The sequence below is a fragment of the Mchenga conophoros genome, linkage group LG7 (genome assembly GCF_057382185.1).
Source record: "Mchenga conophoros isolate Kocher_MC1m ecotype Shallow Benthic linkage group LG7, M_conophoros_male_GT1.1, whole genome shotgun sequence".
Classification (NCBI taxonomy): Eukaryota; Metazoa; Chordata; class Actinopteri; order Cichliformes; family Cichlidae; genus Mchenga; species Mchenga conophoros.
Window position 1 is genome coordinate 7788808 of NC_140532.1, and position 19395 is coordinate 7808202.

Sequence of the window (19395 nt, forward strand, 5' to 3'; positions counted from 1 at the left end):
CATTCCCTCAAACATCCTATCAGATTAATTAGATAAAACTTTACTAATCCCTAAAGTGGGTTCTTCCCGGAAAATTCAGTTCAGTTTTTTCTTACATTTTCTCTTGTGTGCATTCAACCTTCAGAAGTCCTCCCGAGCAACTGTGGCAACACCTCTGTGTCTGTGTGGGTCATGAGAAATGCAATGCAAGCAAAAACAACTGCACTTGTATTAATTACTGTATCATAGTTCAAGAGCCTGTGACACAGCATGTGCTCATATGAATAAACTTGTAACCAAATTCACATTTTGAGCTTTTCAGACAGGCAGACGAAAAAAAAAGGATTGCAAGAAAAAGTTGGTCATTACGATAGCGGCGAAACTTTTCTGGATTGAGTCCTGAATCGATCCTAAAGCTTAGACTTTAGATTGGACTTTAGTCCCGTGATGGTTTGGCGTCAAACTGAATGACAGCATATCTTGCTAGAGACACTATATTTTCCTCTTTGTGAAAGAGAAAAGAAGAAGCCTTCATATGAGGACGCACTTCCTATATCTCTTTGTTCTGCGCTCGGTTCTTGAAAAATCTGCAGAATTTAGCAATCCACAGAGCTGACCATGGAGTTGCATGCAAAGCACAATTTCTTCTTCTTTGTATCCGGTTTATTCCTCTGTGCTGCTGCAGAACTTCAGGGTAAGTAGGATAAAACTGTTCTTAGCAAAATGACCTTTGTAACATCACCTAATTTCTGTGTAATGTGTGTGTTCTTTAAACCTAAGTGTGTGTGTGTTCCTTAAACCTACGTGTAGTGCATGTTTTTCTTCTTTTCCTTTTTTTTTGCACAGTCGCTTTTTGAAAAGCTTCTTTTTAAATCTGGCTGTAGTATCATCTTCAGTGGTATGATGGCTATAATAGTCATAATAAATGCTGATAATTAAACATCAACTTTTGTGTTCTAAGTCCAGGTGACTTTTTACCTACAAACTGTGTTCAAAGGTGAACGATAGCAAAGAACCAAGCATGTGAGACGACGGTTTTAAAAGACTGGACCGTGCAAATTTTAATTATTGTTATTATTTTCATTTTGCAAAAAAGGCTGTTTTTAAAAAAAATCTTTCTGCTGACTTCATGCTGATAAGGAATAAATTGAGTATTGCAGCGACGGTGAATAAACAGAAACAGATTTCATGGTCAACTCTGCTTCTTTTTCAGGATCACAATACACAACAAAGGAAGTTTATGGCAAAACAAAATAAATACAGAGCCATGTGAGCCAGTAGCTTTTTAAAAAAAATAAATAAATAAAAATGGTGTACCCATGGGAGATGGTAGTATGTCAGCATATGTGTATATATATCTATATCTATATATATATATATATAGATATAGATATATAGATATATATATATATATAGATATAGATATATATAGATATATAGATATAGATATATATAGATATATAGATATATCTATATAGATATATATAGATAGATAGCTTTTTTTTTTGCTAACTTCAGTGACTGTTAATAAACAGAAACAGATCTCATGGTCAACTCTGCTTCTTCACCAGGATCACTGTAGACACGACACACAACAAAGGAAGTTTATGGTAAACAAACAACAAAACAAAAAGCCATTTGAGCAAGTGGCTTTTTTCAAATAAATGATGAACTATCACACTTGCTCAGATTTTTTAAACCATTTTAAACCAAAATAATAAAAAAGCTTATTTAGTGTAATGGTGCTGTAGCTTAAGCAACTTAATCCACCAAATGGTCTGCATCAATAAATTAATTAAATTAGAATTTAATCAATATTAGGATAGGAATTAAATTGTCCACAGCAAAATATGAAATTGTATTCGTTTCCTGAATGTGGTTATCTCAAATCCTGAGGATTAATATAGTGGCGAACCAGAGTTTTCTTGATATTGAATTCATTTTCATAATTAACCAATTCATAAAATTCCATTCAGGCTGCTCATGTATTTGACTTAGTTATACAAACAGTATTGTAACACTGTTTTTTAACATGGCTTTATATGACTGTGTCACATGAAAAGTTCTATAAGGAGCAATTTTAAACTTGTCTGATGAACATAGTCTGCATAAAACTGAGCTATAGAGAGCAGTCAATTATTGCATGTTTTGAGCAAAATACTTTTCACTGGAAGATTTATTTTATTTTTAAAATATAGAATAGAATAGAATAGAATAATCCTTTAATTGTCCCACAATTAAAGGGGGACGATGTGAAGTTTTATGTTAAGATTTTCAGTCATTTCTAATATCCTGACAGCACCTGTAGTCCACACAAAGCTCGGGAGCCTGAAAGGTGAGTATGTGAGTGTGAAAGGGAAGGAGACTGGCGTCCATGCCTACCTGGGTGTCCCATTTGCCAAACCACCCCTCGGCCCTTCCTTGAGACTGGCTCCACCTCAGCCTGCAGAAAGATGGGAAGGAGTAAGAGATGCCACTAAACAGCCACCAATGTAAGAAATGTGAACTTCAACATACTTGGAGGAATTATTGGCTTTATTTGTAAAATTAGCATTGTCTCTCTTTAAGGTGCATTCAGTCTAAAGAAGCTGTTTTGGATATGCTTAATAAACTCGGTGCACTGCTGGCAGAAGTACCAGACATCTCTGAAGACTGTCTTTACCTCAACATATACACTCCTGCTAAAAGAGCTAATAATGCCAAGCTCCCAGTAAGAATCTTTTGCTGTAGGTTTTGACTGTTGCCTAATCACAGTCTCAATAAAGACACCATTCTTTAGAACTCAGTTGTTAATTGTATCATCTAAAATGTAAACTTGAGTGTTTTTGTTTGTTTAACATTTAAATTACTTTTTGTTATTAGTTATTAGATTAGTTATTGTAACTGACACTCCAAATGGTCCTCTAAGCTTTGAAGAAATGGTATTTTATTGTTCTGTCCAGGTCATGGTCTGGATTCATGGTGGGGGTTTTACGCTGGGATCAGCTTCAACATATGATGGCTCTCCCCTGGCTGCTTACCAGGATGTAGTTGTGGTTCTGATCCAGTATCGCTTGGGACTTCTGGGTTTTCTCAGGTAAATAAACTTCATCCACCCATAATCTCTCCAGCATGTCCTGGCTCTGCCTCAGGGCCTTCTCTCAGTGGGACACTGGGAGCCCAGGACACCTTACCCAGGAGGCGTCCAGGAGGCATTCTAGTCAGATGCCTAAACCACCTTAACTTGCTCCTTTTGATGTGGACGAGTAGTGGCTCTATTCTGAGCCCCTCCCGAATGGCCGAACCCCTTACCATATCTTTTAGGGAGAGGCCATCCACCCTTGGGAGAAGGCAGGTGTTGCAACACCAATCTGTCTGTCGATCTCCCACTTCCCTCTCCCCTTACTCATGAACCCTCCCCAGGCCTGGCTCCAGGGTGGGACCCCTGGAACCCTATCCCAAGCAGGGTAAAAGGTCACTCGATGTTTTAATCATAGGAATGTAAATGAACTCAAGTTTCCAAATTAGAACATACAATGAATTTGTTGTTCTGCTTTTTTATCTGATCTAATATGAAAAAAGATTTAAAGTTTGCTTTATTTATCATGTTGTATAAACATGCAATAGCTTGGTTTTTGATTGCCTTACCGTATCACTCAGCTTCAACAAATATGTGGAAGTGGCATATGCAGTTACTGCCCAACTGCACAAATGGGGTCCAGTAGTATCAGAATCCTGGCACTACTATCTGCTGCCAATAGCACTGGACTTTCTGTTGAATTTCAAGATCAACCTCAGGGTGAAATTGGCCACCTTCGGCACTACTTTATTCAATTTCACCTTGAAAGTTCTTGAAATCATTTTAGAGCTAATAGTCACAACTTTTTCTATTATTTATACACTGTCACTAAACTAAAAAAAACTCACGTTTTTTTCTAAAAAGATTCACGCACCTCAATCCCAGATTAGTTCTAATACATGTTGTTGGAGTGATTTTGTTAAAAGTTGTCATTGTTGTGTTTAAAACTGTAAACCTTGTCCTGAACTGCATGTTCAGATATTTTTCTGTTCCTCCCCTACATGTTTGCTATTAGCAAACTGCAGGCACATTCCATGTAAAGGTTCTGGTTTCCTTATTTGGTAAGGAATGTTCACTTCCCGACCTTTAGGGGCTCACCTATGCTTGTATGTAGCCATATATGGGGTGGGGTCAGATGACCCTTTTATGACTAAAAATGCGGTTAAAACGGTTGTAACCAGGAAGTCACGTATACAAAGACATATACACAAAGTGTTAGGAAGATTACTTTTAAAATGTATTCAACGACAGATTACAGAACACATGCCTCAAAAAATGTATTTTCTAACGTATTCCGTTACGTTACTCAGTGAGAGTAACGTATTCTGAATACTTTGGATTACTTAATATATTATCAAGCTTTTTACAACTACATGAATGTACTATTGCTGTGTGATTTATTACTATTACTGAAGGTTACTCACCATACCCATAGCAACTAGATTTTAAATCTTAATATAAAATGAGTAAACGTAGGGTGGACATTAGGTAAGGCTGCACTTTTTGCAGCGAGCTCGTGTAGAAAACTATTCTGCGCATATATAAAACAGGTTCGCGGCTCCGAACCGAACCGTCTGGCTAATATGTCGAGTTTCGTGTTGAGCTCGTAGCCGAAAACTAGTTTTACTTTGTTGTCTGGGTCAACTTTTCTAGCGAGAGACAGAGAGAGGCGTTGAAAGGCTGCTCCAACGGAACACAGCGTACAGTCGAGTCTTAATAGCTTACTTACAACTGGGCTCGTCAGGAACTCTTTTTGGCTGCAGTGGTTATTGTTATATTTACTCTTCCAGCTCCTGTTTCTGCTCGGTGACAACTCATACTTTTCCACTCTCCTGTAATTTTAAAAAATATTTCCTCATGTCATTATGAGACGCGAGATTGAGACACAGGCATTTGAGCCTCTTAATGCGTGTTTTGTTTGGGTTTCCACCGGCGTGGAATTACCAAAAATGGAGAGGGCATAGTCTAACATATGAAGCAGGAAAAGACCGCTGTGTAATCCCTTTATTTGAACAAAGTAACTGTATTCTAAATACCACCTTTTTAAACGGTAACTGTAACGGAATACAGTTACTCATATTTTGTATTTTAAATACGTAACGGCGGTACATGTATTACGTTACTCCCCCAACACTGCAGCCACATACTAACACATACACACACGTGCACTCACATGCTCACACGTGCATGCACACACACAGTGCCTCAGCTTTTACGACACATCATATGGGTTTTACAATGGGGGATTGTGTAACTGTGTTCACTAAATAAAAAGGCTGCAAGGGGAGGCTGGAATTTGGAATTGTCTGGGATCAGGTGAGGAGCTTGAAGCTCTGGATCCTGACCGGACCAGCTACCCTTGCGCAAGTGAAAGCCGATTGAGCTCTGGTTGTCTTGCTTTGTTCATTGAGATAAGTCTCTGAGCCAGCGAGGCTTGCGAGTGCAGACCTAACACATGTGTCCTCACAGATGCTTTAAACACATGGATAAAAGTCTCTTGTGAAAAGATGTTTCAATCAGGGAAAATACATTATAAAAATGGCAATTTGTTCTATCAGCACTGGAGATGAGCACATTTCAGGGAACTTTGGAATGCAGGACCAGGTTGAAGCTCTCAAGTGGATCCAGCAGCACATTCACAACTTTGGAGGAGACCCAGGATTAGTTACTATATTTGGAGAGTCTGCTGGTGGAGTGAGCGTGTCTCTTCTGGTAAGAATCTACAGTTAGAGGAACTTTATATAAACTTTTTCACTCTAAAAAAAATAAAATAATATGTGATGTGTTACTTGAATCACCAGCTCCTGTCACCACTGTCTGATGGGCTGTTTCACCGTGCTATTGCTGAGAGTGGCACAGCTGCAATGAATGTACTTGTTGCAAATAATCCTCTTCCAATTGCCAAGGTCTTTTTGGAGGCTTAATAACATTTCTGTTGCAGATTAATGAGTATATTGCAATTGAGTTCTTTTCCTAAATATTTGACATTTATATTTGACATTTCACCTCAGGCAGTTGCAAATGCATCTGGCTGCAGTCTTGAAAGCACAAAGAAGATCAGTGACTGCATGAGAAACCTTGATATTGATACTATAGTGGGTTTTACACAGGTGAGGTAATGGGTGAATACCTGATAGAAATAGCTGAATATGATTATTATGACTTCTACAATATTTCTTTGAAGCCTTTGATTTCTCCCTCAGCTCTGTTCATGCTATCACATCTTTCACTTTTGTACATTTTATTTTCTCAAGGATCCAACATTAAGATTTCAAGTAAATGTTGATGGACATTTCCTGACTAAACCTGTGGATGAGCTGTTTCGTAAACATGAACTCCATGCTGTTCCATTCATGACTGGTGTCAATAATGATGAAGGTGGATGGATGCTTGCATCAGTAAGTGTCACAGGAACATGTAAATAAAAAGCTCCGTGATCTCAATGTAGTTTGTTGTTGTTTTGTAATGTTGAAAAAAAAGTAATTTGGCTTGGTATTTCCTTAGTTTTTTGCTCCCCAAAACTGGACAGAAGGACTAGATCGGGAATTTGTTTTGAACATGGTTTCCTTCTTCTACCCCGACGTAAGGCAGACACCACTTGATGTTACAATATTACTGTCCCCGACCTGCTCGAGCTTCTTTGATTGATGTGTTGCTTATTTCTTTAAGCCTAAAGCAGCATTTATCAGAGATGTGATAGCTGATGAATATATCGGAAATGGTGACGACCGTGTGAAAAACAGAGATGGGTACACTGAGATGCTTGGAGATTTGTTTTTCACCATTCCAGCGATCAAAGCTGCTAATGCTCACAGAGGTAATTTAATTTGTTTAATAAAAGATTATACAAATCTGTTTAAAACCCAACACTTGATATTTACTGTGACACACTTTCATTAACAAATATCACACACATTCGTCTAATTCCAGATGCAGGCGCTCCTGTATACCTGTATGAGTACCAACATCCTCCCAAATTCCTGCAGCAGAAAAGGCCGAGCTTTGTTGGGACTGACCACGGAGATGAAATTTTTACAGTTTTGGGATTTTGCTTCACAACTACCCATGTTAGGTTATCTGGTAAGGCTTTACAAAAACTCTACCTTAGTGCTCGATCTGTTTTGTTTTGTTGATTGAAAAATGTTTTGCAACATGATCGTTTTAGATCCGTGCCCTGAGGATGAAGAACAGTTGAGCAAGATCATGATGAGCTACTGGGGGAACTTTGCTCGCACAGGGTAGGAATTTCCAAATGTTGTAAATTTCACATTTCACACTTTTAATAACTGAATAACAAATGTATATGTGTTTAGATCTCCTAATGGGCACAACCTTGTCCACTGGCCAAAGTATGGAGCAGAAGAAAAGTACCTGGCGATTGGTTTAAAAAAGCAGGTAACTGCTCAGCACCTGAAGAAGGAGCGCTTTGTCTTCCTGACTCAGACCGTCCCAGAGAAGATCAAACAGCATGAGGAAAATGCAGAACGCAGCGAGCTGTAGAAAACTCACATCTGGTCTCTGCTCCATCAATTTTAAAGTAATTACACTAAACCAGGGGTAGGCAAATTTAGGCCTCAAGTGCTGGTGTCCTGCAGGTTTTAGATGTGTCCTTGATCCAACACAGCTGATGCAAATGGTCAAATGACCCCCTCAACATGTCTTGAAGTTCTTCAGAGGCCTGGTAATGAACTAATGGTTTGATTTAGGTGTGTTGACCCAGGGGGACTTCTAAAACCTGCAGGACACCAGCCCTTGAGGCCTGGAGTTGGCTACCCCTGGACTAAACCATAATTCCCTTATCAAAAGGTCTTGTGAGGACCATCCATATTCTAATGTGATTTTTTTTTTTTCAATTAATTGAATCCAGAGTATCAGGGTATTTTAAATCTAGTACTGTAAACATAAGTTTTGTAAAACATTTATAAAATAAAAAGTTTTGACAAACCAATTTTGCAGCATTTTGTTTGTTTGTGACCTGTGCTTCTTTTACCTGAAAACTTAGCACTCCATTCCCTCAAACATCCTATCAGATTATTTAGATAAAACTTTACTAATCCCTAAAGTGGGTTCTTCCCGGAAAATTCAGTTCAGTTTTTTCTTACATTTTCTCTTGTGTGCATTCAACCTTCAGAAGTCCTCCCGAGCAACTGTGGCAACACCTCTGTGTCTGTGTGGGTCATGAGAAATGCAATGCAAGCAAAAACAACTGCACTTGTATTAATTACTGTATCATAGTTCAAGAGCCTGTGACACAGCATGTGCTCATATGAATAAACTTGTAACCAAATTCACATTTTGAGCTTTTCAGACAGGCAGACGAAAAAAAAAAGGATTGCAAGAAAAAGTTGGTCATTACGATAGCGGCGAAACTTTTCTGGATTGAGTCCTGAATCGATCCTAAAGCTTAGACTTTAGATTGGACTTTAGTCCCGTGATGGTTTGGCGTCAAACTGAATGACAGCATATCTTGCTAGAGACACTATATTTTCCTCTTTGTGAAAGAGAAAAGAAGAAGCCTTCATATGAGGACGCACTTCCTATATCTCTTTGTTCTGCGCTCGGTTCTTGAAAAATCTGCAGAATTTAGCAATCCACAGAGCTGACCATGGAGTTGCATGCAAAGCACAATTTCTTCTTCTTTGTATCCGGTTTATTCCTCTGTGCTGCTGCAGAACTTCAGGGTAAGTAGGATAAAACTGTTCTTAGCAAAATGACCTTTGTAACATCACCTAATTTCTGTGTAATGTGTGTGTTCTTTAAACCTAAGTGTGTGTGTGTTCCTTAAACCTACGTGTAGTGCATGTTTTTCTTCTTTTCCTTTTTTTTTGCACAGTCGCTTTTTGAAAAGCTTCTTTTTAAATCTGGCTGTAGTATCATCTTCAGTGGTATGATGGCTATAATAGTCATAATAAATGCTGATAATTAAACATCAACTTTTGTGTTCTAAGTCCAGGTGACTTTTTACCTACAAACTTTGTTCAAAGGTGAACGATAGCAAAGAACCAAGTATGGTGTACCCATGGGAGATGGTAGTATGTCAGCATATGTATATGTATATGTATATATATAGAAAACACCCAGCGCGCCCCTGCGGGCGGTTTATCCTTCAAGCTCGGGTCCTCTACCAGAGGCCTGGGAGCTTGAGGGTCCTGCGCAGTATCTTAGCTGTTCCCAGGACTGCGCTCTTCTGGACAGAGATCTCCGATGTTATTCCCGGGATCTGCTGGAGCCACTCGCCTAGCTTGGGAGTCACCGCACCTAGTGCTCCGATTACCACGGGGACCACCGTTACCTTCACCCTCCACATCCTCTCGAGCTCTTCTCTGAGCCCTTGGTATTTCTCCAGCTTCTCGTGTTCCTTCTTCCTGATATTGCTGTCATTCGGAACCGCTACATCGATCACTACGGCCGTCTTCTTCTGTTTGTCTACCACCATTATGTCCGGTTGGTTAGCCACCACCATTTTGTCCGTCTGTATCTGGAAGTCCCACAGGATCTTAGCTCGGTCATTCTCCACCACCCTTGGGGGCATCTCCCATTTTGACCTCGGGACTTCTAGGTTATACTCGGCACAGATGTTCCTGTACACTATGCCGGCCACTTGGTTATGGCGTTCCATGTATGCCTTGCCTGCTAGCATCTTGCACCCTGCTGTTATGTGCTGGATTGTCTCTGGGGCATCTTTACACAGCCTGCACCTGGGGTCTTGCCTGGTGTGATAGACCCCAGCCTCTATGGATCTTGTACTCAGAGCTTGTTCTTGTGCTGCCATGATTAGTGCCCCTGTGCTGTCTTTCAGTCCAGCTTTGTCCAGCCACTGGTAGGATTTCTGGATATCAGCCACCTCCTCTATCTGCCGGTGGTACATACCGTGCAGGGGCCTGTCCTTCCATGATGGTTCCTCGTCTCCCTCCTCTTTCTTGGGTTTCTGCTGCCTGAGGTATTCACTGAGCACTCGGTCAGTTGGGGCCATCTTCCCAATGTATTCTTGGATGTTCCTTGTCTCATCCTGGACTGTGGTGCTGACACTCACCAGTCCCCGGCCCCCTTCCTTCCGCTTAGCGTACAGCCTCAGGGTGCTGGACTTGGGGTGAAACCCTCCATGCATGTTAAGGAGCTTTCTTGTCTTTATGTCAGTGGCTTCTATCTCCTCCTTTGGCCAGCCTATTACCCCAGCAGGGTACCTGATCACGGGCAGGGCGTACGTGTTGATGGCCCGGATCTTGTTCTTACCATTCAGCTGACTCCTCAGGACTTGCCTGACCCTCTGCAGGTACTTGGTGGTTGCAGCCTTTCTAGCGGCCTCTTCATGGTTCCCATTTGCCTGCGGGATCCCCAGGTACTTGTAACTGTCCTCTACGTCTGCAATGTTGCCTTCTGGTAGTTCAATCCCCTCAGTTCTGACTACCTTCCCTCTCTTTGTTACCATCCGACTACACTTCTCCAGTCCGAACGACATTCCAATGTCATTGCTGTATAGCCTGGTAGTGTGGATCAGTGAATCGATGTCTCGTTCACTCTTGGCATACAGCTTGATGTCATCCATGTACAGGAGGTGGCTGACAACTGCTCCGTTCCGTAGTCGGTATCCGTAGCCAGTCTTGTTAATGATCTCACTGAGGGGGTTCAGGCCTATGCAGAACAGCAGTGGGGACAGAGCATCTCCTTGGTAGATCCCGCACTTGATGGTAACTTGTGCTATGGGCTTGGAGTTGGCCTCTACTGTTGTACGCCACATCCCCATTGAGTTCCTGATGAAGGCTCTTAGGGTCCCATTGATCTTGTACAATTCTAGGCATTCCAGTATCCAGCTGTGGGGCATTGAGTCATAGGCCTTCTTGTAATCAATCCAGGCAGTACACAGGTTGGTCAGTCTGGTCTTGCAGTCTCGGCTGATTGTTCTGTCTACCAGTAGCTGGTGTTTTGCACCTCTGGTATTCTTGCCAATTCCTTTCTGTGTCCCGCTCATGTATTGACCCATGTGCCTGTTCATCTTAGCCGATATGATGCCTGACAGGAGCTTCCATGTAGTACTGAGGCAGGTTATTGGTTGGTAGTTGGAAGGGACCGGTCCCTTCTTGGGGTCCTTGGGGATCAGGACCGTCCGGCCTTCAGTTAGCCATTCCGGGTGTCTCTCGTTAACTAGCAGCTGGTTCATTTGTGCTGCCAGACGCTCGTGGAGTGCAGTCAGCTTCTTCAGCCAGTAGGCGTGAACCATGTCGGGCCCTGGTGCTGTCCAACTCTTCATACTGGAGACCCTTTCTTGGATATCTGCCACTGTGATGGTTACTGGACCCTGTTCAGGGAGGTCGCTGTGGTCTGCCCTCAGATCCACTAGCCACTGAGCATTGCCGTTATGGGTTGCATCCTTCTCCCATATGCTCTTCCAGTATTGCTCCGTCTCCAGCCTTGGTGGTGCTGTTCTCTTATTGTTCCCTTGCCACTGAGAGTACACCTTTGCTGGTTCTGTGGAGAACAGCTGGTTTATTCTCCTGCCTTCTATCTCTCTGGTGTACCTCCTCAAGCGGCTGGCCAAGGCTGTGAGTCTTTGCTTGGCAGTTTCCAAGGCCTCAGGTATGGACAGCTTGCTGTATTTCTTAGGCACCTTATTTGTCGCACCTTTCTGCAACTCCGTTAGTTGGCTAACCTCCCTCCGTGCTACTTTGATCTTGCCCTCTAGCCTCCTTCTCCATGGAGGGTACTGCCCCTTGTGGCTGTTCAACTTGTAGCCAAGCATCTCACTGATCACTGCTGCCGTATTGTAGATCAGCTTGTTAGTGTCGGTAATCGTGGTTGTAGGTATTGCCCGTAGTGCTGCATTAACATCATCTAGCAGACCTTCTGAGGGTACTTCACGTAATCTTGGTAACCGGCTACGGGGGATCCAGGTTTCAAGCTTGGCCATGATCCTATTTTTCAGGTCAGCTCCTCTCGCACTCAACGATCCTATCCTATCGCACTTGGGGCTATGTACCCAATCTCGGGTGGGGGTGATGATATCTCCCCCCTGACCTGGCGTCCTGACTCCTCCTTGCCGTAGCATTTGTGTTGTACCTCGTCAATCTCTAGCTGTGAGAGCAGTCCCTTCTTTCGAATGTCGGAACACTGAGCTACTAGTTGTTTCGCCGTCATTGTGGATGTTGGGTATCAAAGAATCCATAGGTCCCTCATCCTATTCATGTAGCCCCTTCCGCCGGGGTTACTTGCGTAGTAGCATTCCAACAACGCCCTGTTTTCGTCCCTTGCCCACCGATGCCTTCTTGTTCCAGTAGCCCACTTTTCGTCAGGGTGCCCTGGTTCCTCAACACCTGACGCGGACCTTGTTGATCCGGGCGACGTCCGAGCCGGCATGCCTTCATATTTATCTGTCTCGCTCATGTCTGCGGTAGGCTTGCTTAGCATAGGGGGTCTAGCCTTAGGACCCTTACTGGATACAGACGCCCCAGGCAGGAATCGAACTTGCGATCCTCTGTTCCAAAGGCGTGTAGTTTAACCACTACGCTATCCAGCTGCTAGATATATATATAGATAGATAGATAGATAGAGATAGCTTTTTTTTTTGCTAACTTCAGTGACTGTTAATAAACAGAAACAGATCTCATGGTCAACTCTGCTTCTTCACCAGGATCACTGTAGACACAACACACAACAAAGGAAGTTTATGGTAAACAAACAACAAAACAAAAAGCCATTTGAGCAAGTGGCTTTTTTCAAATAAATGATGAACTATCACACTTGCTCAGATTTTTTAAACCATTTTAAACCAAAATAATAAAAAAGCTTATTTAGTGTAATGGTGCTGTAGCTTAAGCAACTTAATCCACCAAATGGTCTGCATCAATAAATTAATTAAATTAGAATTTAATCAATATTAGGATAGGAATTAAATTGTCCACAGCAAAATATGAAATTGTATTCGTTTCCTGAATGTGGTTATCTCAAATCCTGAGGATTAATATAGTGGCGAACCAGAGTTTTCTTGATATTGAATTCATTTTCATAATTAACCAATTCATAAAATTCCATTCAGGCTGCTCATGTATTTGACTTAGTTATACAAACAGTATTGTAACACTGTTTTTTAACATGGCTTTATATGACTGTGTCACATGAAAAGTTCTATAAGGAGCAATTTTAAACTTGTCTGATGAACATAGTCTGCATAAAACTGAGCTATAGAGAGCAGTCAATTATTGCATGTTTTGAGCAAAATACTTTTCACTGGAAGATTTATTTTATTTTTAAAATATAGAATAGAATAGAATAGAATAATCCTTTAATTGTCCCACAATTAAAGGGGGACGATGTGAAGTTTTATGTTAAGATTTTCAGTCATTTCTAATATCCTGACAGCACCTGTAGTCCACACAAAGCTCGGGAGCCTGAAAGGTGAGTATGTGAGTGTGAAAGGGAAGGAGACTGGCGTCCATGCCTACCTGGGTGTCCCATTTGCCAAACCACCCCTTGGCCCTTCCTTGAGACTGGCTCCACCTCAGCCTGCAGAAAGATGGGAAGGAGTAAGAGATGCCACTAAACAGCCACCAATGTAAGAAATGTGAACTTCAACATACTTGGAGGAATTATTGGCTTTATTTGTAAAATTAGCATTGTCTCTCTTTAAGGTGCATTCAGTCTAAAGAAGCTGTTTTGGATATGCTTAATAAACTCGGTGCACTGCTGGCAGAAGTACCAGACATCTCTGAAGACTGTCTTTACCTCAACATATACACTCCTGCTAAAAGAGCTAATAATGCCAAGCTCCCAGTAAGAATCTTTTGCTGTAGGTTTTGACTGTTGCCTAATCACAGTCTCAATAAAGACACCATTCTTTAGAACTCAGTTGTTAATTGTATCATCTAAAATGTAAACTTGAGTGTTTTTGTTTGTTTAACATTTAAATTACTTTTTGTTATTAGTTATTAGATTAGTTATTGTAACTGACACTCCAAATGGTCCTCTAAGCTTTGAAGAAATGGTATTTTATTGTTCTGTCCAGGTCATGGTCTGGATTCATGGTGGGGGTTTTACGCTGGGATCAGCTTCAACATATGATGGCTCTCCCCTGGCTGCTTACCAGGATGTAGTTGTGGTTCTGATCCAGTATCGCTTGGGACTTCTGGGTTTTCTCAGGTAAATAAACTTCATCCACTCATAATCTCTCCAGCATGTCCTGGCTCTGCCTCAGGGCCTTCTCTCAGTGGGACACTGGGAGCCCAGGACACCTTACCCAGGAGGCGTCCAGGAGGCATTCTAGTCAGATGCCTAAACCACCTTAACTTGCTCCTTTTGATGTGGACGAGTAGTGGCTCTATTCTGAGCCCCTCCCGAATGGCCGAACCCCTTACCATATCTTTTAGGGAGAGGCCATCCACCCTTGGGAGAAGGCAGGTGTTGCAACACCAATCTGTCTGTCGATCTCCCACTTCCCTCTCCCCTTACTCATGAACCCTCCCCAGGCCTGGCTCCAGGGTGGGACCCCTGGAACCCTATCCCAAGCAGGGTAAAAGGTCACTCGATGTTTTAATCATAGGAATGTAAATGAACTCAAGTTTCCAAATTAGAACATACAATGAATTTGTTGTTCTGCTTTTTTATCTGATCTAATATGAAAAAGGATTTAAAGTTTGCTTTATTTATCATGTTGTATAAACATGCAATAGCTTGGTTTTTGATTGCCTTACCGTATCACTCAGCTTCAACAAATATGTGGAAGTGGCATATGCATTTACTGCCCAACTGAACAAATGGGGTCCAGTAGTATCAGAATCCTGGCACTACTATCTGCTGCCAATAGCACTGGACTTTCTGTTGAATTTCAAGATCAACCTCAGGGTGAAATTGGCCACCTTCGGCACTACTTTATTCAATTTCACCTTGAAAGTTCTTGAAATCATTTTAGAGCTAATAGTCACAACTTTTTCTATTATTTATACACTGTCACTAAACTAAAAAAAACTCACGTTTTTTTTCTAAAAAGATTCACGCACCTCAATCCCAGATTAGTTCTAATACATGTTGTTGGAGTGATTTTGTTAAAAGTTGTCATTGTTGTGTTTAAAACTGTAAACCTTGTCCTGAACTGCATGTTCAGATATTTTTCTGTTCCTCCCCTACATGTTTGCTATTAGCAAACTGCAGGCACATTCCATGTAAAGGTTCTGGTTTCCTTATTTGGTAAGGAATGTTCACTTCCCGACCTTTAGGGGCTCACCTATGCTTGTATGTAGCCATATATGGGGTGGGGTCAGATGACCCTTTTATGACTAAAAATGCGGTTAAAACGGTTGTAACCAGGAAGTCACGTATACAAAGACATATACACAAAGTGTTAGGAAGATTACTTTTAAAATGTATTCAACGACAGATTACAGAACACATGCCCCAAAAAATGTATTTTCTAACGTATTCCGTTACGTTACTCAGTGAGAGTAACGTATTCTGAATACTTTGGATTACTTAATATATTATCAAGCTTTTTACAACTACATGAATGTACTATTGCTGTGTGATTTATTACTATTACTGAAGGTTACTCACCATACCCATAGCAACTAGATTTTAAATCTTAATATAAAATGAGTAAACGTAGGGTGGACATTAGGTAAGGCTGCACTTTTTGCAGCGAGCTCGTGTAGAAAACTATTCTGCGCATATATAAAACAGGTTCGCGGCTCCGAACCGAACCGTCTGGCTAATATGTCGAGTTTCGTGTTGAGCTCGTAGCCGAAAACTAGTTTTACTTTGTTGTCTGGGTCAACTTTTCTAGCGAGAGACAGAGAGAGGCGTTGAAAGGCTGCTCCAACGGAACACAGCGTACAGTCGAGTCTTAATAGCTTACTTACAACTGGGCTCGTCAGGAACTCTTTTTGGCTGCAGTGGTTATTGTTATATTTACTCTTCCAGCTCCTGTTTCTGCTCGGTGACAACTCATACTTTTCCACTCTCCTGTAATTTTAAAAAATATTTCCTCATGTCATTATGAGACGCGAGATTGAGACACAGGCATTTGAGCCTCTTAATGCGTGTTTTGTTTGGGTTTCCACCGGCGTGGAATTACCAAAAATGGAGAGGGCATAGTCTAACATATGAAGCAGGAAAAGACCGCTGTGTAATCCCTTTATTTGAACAAAGTAACTGTATTCTAAATACCACCTTTTTAAACGGTAACTGTAACGGAATACAGTTACTCATATTTTGTATTTTAAATACGTAACGGCGGTACATGTATTACGTTACTCCCCCAACACTGCAGCCACATACTAACACATACACACACGTGCACTCACATGCTCACACGTGCATGCACACACACAGTGCCTCAGCTTTTACGACACATCATATGGGTTTTACAATGGGGGATTGTGTAACTGTGTTCACTAAATAAAAAGGCTGCAAGGGGAGGCTGGAATTTGGAATTGTCTGGGATCAGGTGAGGAGCTTGAAGCTCTGGATCCTGACCGGACCAGCTACCCTTGCGCAAGTGAAAGCCGATTGAGCTCTGGTTGTCTTGCTTTGTTCATTGAGATAAGTCTCTGAGCCAGCGAGGCTTGCGAGTGCAGACCTAACACATGTGTCCTCACAGATGCTTTAAACACATGGATAAAAGTCTCTTGTGAAAAGATGTTTCAATCAGGGAAAATACATTATAAAAATGGCAATTTGTTCTATCAGCACTGGAGATGAGCACATTTCAGGGAACTTTGGAATGCAGGACCAGGTTGAAGCTCTCAAGTGGATCCAGCAGCACATTCACAACTTTGGAGGAGACCCAGGATTAGTTACTATATTTGGAGAGTCTGCTGGTGGAGTGAGCGTGTCTCTTCTGGTAAGAATCTACAGTTAGAGGAACTTTATATAAACCTTTTCACTCTAAAAAAAATAAAATAATATGTGATGTGTTACTTGAATCACCAGCTCCTGTCACCACTGTCTGATGGGCTGTTTCACCGTGCTATTGCTGAGAGTGGCACAGCTGCAATGAATGTACTTGTTGCAAATAATCCTCTTCCAATTGCCAAGGTCTTTTTGGAGGCTTAATAACATTTCTGTTGCAGATTAATGAGTATATTGCAATTGAGTTCTTTTCCTAAATATTTGACATTTATATTTGACATTTCACCTCAGGCAGTTGCAAATGCATCTGGCTGCAGCCTTGAAAGCACAAAGAAGATCAGTGACTGCATGAGAAACCTTGATATTGATACTATAGTGGGTTTTACACAGGTGAGGTAATGGGTGAATACCTGATAGAAATAGCTGAATATGATTATTATGTCTTCTACAATATTTCTTTGAAGCCTTTGATTTCTCCCTCAGCTCTGTTCATGCTATCACATCTTTCACTTTAGTACATTTTATTTTCTCAAGGATCCAACATTAAGATTTCAAGTAAATGTTGATGGACATTTCCTGACTAAACCTGTGGATGAGCTGTTTCGTAAACATGAACTCCATGCTGTTCCATTCATGACTGGTGTCAATAATGATGAAGGTGGATGGATGCTTGCATCAGTAAGTGTCACAGGAACATGTAAATAAAAAGCTCCGTGATCTCAATGTAGTTTGTTGTTGTTTTGTAATGTTGAAAAAAAAGTAATTTGGCTTGGTATTTCCTTAGTTTTTTGCTCCCCAAAACTGGACAGAAGGACTAGATCGGGAATTTGTTTTGAACATGGTTTCCTTCTTCTACCCCGACGTAAGGCAGACACCACTTGATGTTACAATATTACTGTCCCCGACCTGCTCGAGCTTCTTTGATTGATGTGTTGCTTATTTCTTTAAGCCTAAAGCAGCATTTATCAGAGATGTGATAGCTGATGAATATATCGGAAATGGTGACGACCGTGTGAAAAACAGAGATGGGTACACTGAGATGCTTGGAGATTTGTTTTTCACCATTCCAGCGATCAAAGCTGCTAATGCTCACAGAGGTAATTTAATTTGTTTAATAAAAGATTATACAAATCTGTTTAAAACCCAACACTTGATATTTACTGTGACACACTTTCATTAACAAATATCACACACATTCGTCTAATTCCAGATGCAGGCGCTCCTGTATACCTGTATGAGTACCAACATCCTCCCAAATTCCTGCAGCAGAAAAGGCCGAGCTTTGTTGGGACTGACCACGGAGATGAAATTTTTACAGTTTTGGGATTTTGCTTCACAACTACCCATGTTAGGTTATCTGGTAAGGCTTTACAAAAACTCTACCTTAGTGCTCGATCTGTTTTGTTTTGTTGATTGAAAAATGTTTTGCAACATGATCGTTTTAGATCCGTGCCCTGAGGATGAAGAACAGTTGAGCAAGATCATGATGAGCTACTGGGGGAACTTTGCTCGCACAGGGTAGGAATTTCCAAATGTTGTAAATTTCACATTTCACACTTTTAATAACTGAATAACAAATGTATGTGTGTTTAGATCTCCTAATGGGCACAACCTTGTCCACTGGCCAAAGTATGGAGCAGAAGAAAAGTACCTGGCGATTGGTTTAAAAAAGCAGGTAACTGCTCAGCACCTGAAGAAGGAGCGCTTTGTCTTCCTGACTCAGACCGTCCCAGAGAAGATCAAACAGCATGATGAAAATGCAGAACGCAGCGAGCTGTAGAAAACTCACATCTGGTCTCTGCTCCATCAATTTTAAAGTAATTACACTAAACCAGGGGTAGGCAAATTTAGGCCTCAAGTGCTGGTGTCCTGCAGGTTTTAGATGTGTCCTTGATCCAACACAGCTGATGCAAATGGTCAAATGACCCCCTCAACATGTCTTGAAGTTCTTCAGAGGCCTGGTAATGAACTAATGATTTGATTTAGGTGTGTTGACCCAGGGGGACTTCTAAAACCTGCAGGACACCAGCCCTTGAGGCCTGGAGTTGGCTACCCCTGGACTAAACCATAATTCCCTTATCAAAAGGTCTTGTGAGGACCATCCATATTCTAATGTGATTTTTTTTTTTTCAATTAATTGAATCCAGAGTATCAGGGTATTTTAAATCTAGTACTGTGAACATACGTTTTGTAAAACATTTATAAAATAAAAAGTTTTGACAAACCAATTTTGCAGCATTTTGTTTGTTTGTGACCTGTGCTTCTTTTACCTGAAAACTTAGCACTCCATTCCCTCAAACATCCTATCAGATTAATTAGATAAAACTTTACTAATCCCTAAAGTGGGTTCTTCCCGGAAAATTCAGTTCAGTTTTTTCTTACATTTTCTCTTGTGTGCATTCAACCTTCAGAAGTCCTCCCGAGCAACTGTGGCAACACCTCTGTGTCTGTGTGGGTCATGAGAAATGCAATGCAAGCAAAAACAACTGCACTTGTATTAATTACTGTATCATAGTTCAAGAGCC

The 19395-nt window shown here is 41.2% G+C and overlaps 1 protein-coding gene across 2 annotated transcripts; it reads left to right on the forward strand.

Moving 5' to 3' along the window:
- The first annotated feature begins 365 nt into the window (after positions 1 to 365).
- ces2b (carboxylesterase 2b) lies at positions 366 to 19104 on the forward strand. 2 transcript variants are annotated; one of them, XM_085281807.1, is made up of 25 exons: positions 366 to 673; positions 2279 to 2471; positions 2548 to 2689; positions 2922 to 3055; positions 5596 to 5749; positions 5839 to 5943; positions 6049 to 6147; positions 6292 to 6435; positions 6542 to 6619; positions 6707 to 6854; positions 6968 to 7117; positions 7203 to 7275; positions 7351 to 7523; positions 13400 to 13583; positions 13660 to 13801; positions 14034 to 14167; positions 16709 to 16862; positions 16952 to 17056; positions 17162 to 17260; positions 17405 to 17548; positions 17655 to 17732; positions 17820 to 17967; positions 18081 to 18230; positions 18316 to 18388; positions 18464 to 19101. In XM_085281807.1, the coding sequence occupies exons 1-25, from the start codon at positions 598 to 600 to the stop codon at positions 18648 to 18650; spliced, it is 3267 nt and encodes a 1088-aa protein (XP_085137933.1). In that variant the 5' UTR covers positions 366 to 597; the 3' UTR covers positions 18651 to 19101. The 2 variants fall into 2 exon arrangements, with proteins under 2 accessions (XP_085137933.1, XP_085137932.1); XM_085281806.1 differs by lacking the exons at positions 366 to 673; positions 2279 to 2471; positions 2548 to 2689; ... (8 more) ...; positions 7203 to 7275; positions 7351 to 7523 and adding an exon at positions 8345 to 8718 and having other exon boundaries at positions 13391 to 13583; positions 18464 to 19104.
- Positions 19105 to 19395: the final 291 nt, after the last annotated feature.

Coding starts and splice junctions, on each gene's coding strand:
- ces2b (XM_085281807.1), top strand. CDS start 598: ATGGAGTTGCATGCAAAGCACAATTTCTTCTTCTTTGTATCCGGTTTA. Junction 2,690..2,921: donor CTAATAATGCCAAGCTCCCA/GTAAGAATCTTT, acceptor TGTTCTGTCCAG/GTCATGGTCTGGATTCATGG. Junction 6,148..6,291: donor CTATAGTGGGTTTTACACAG/GTGAGGTAATGG, acceptor TATTTTCTCAAG/GATCCAACATTAAGATTTCA.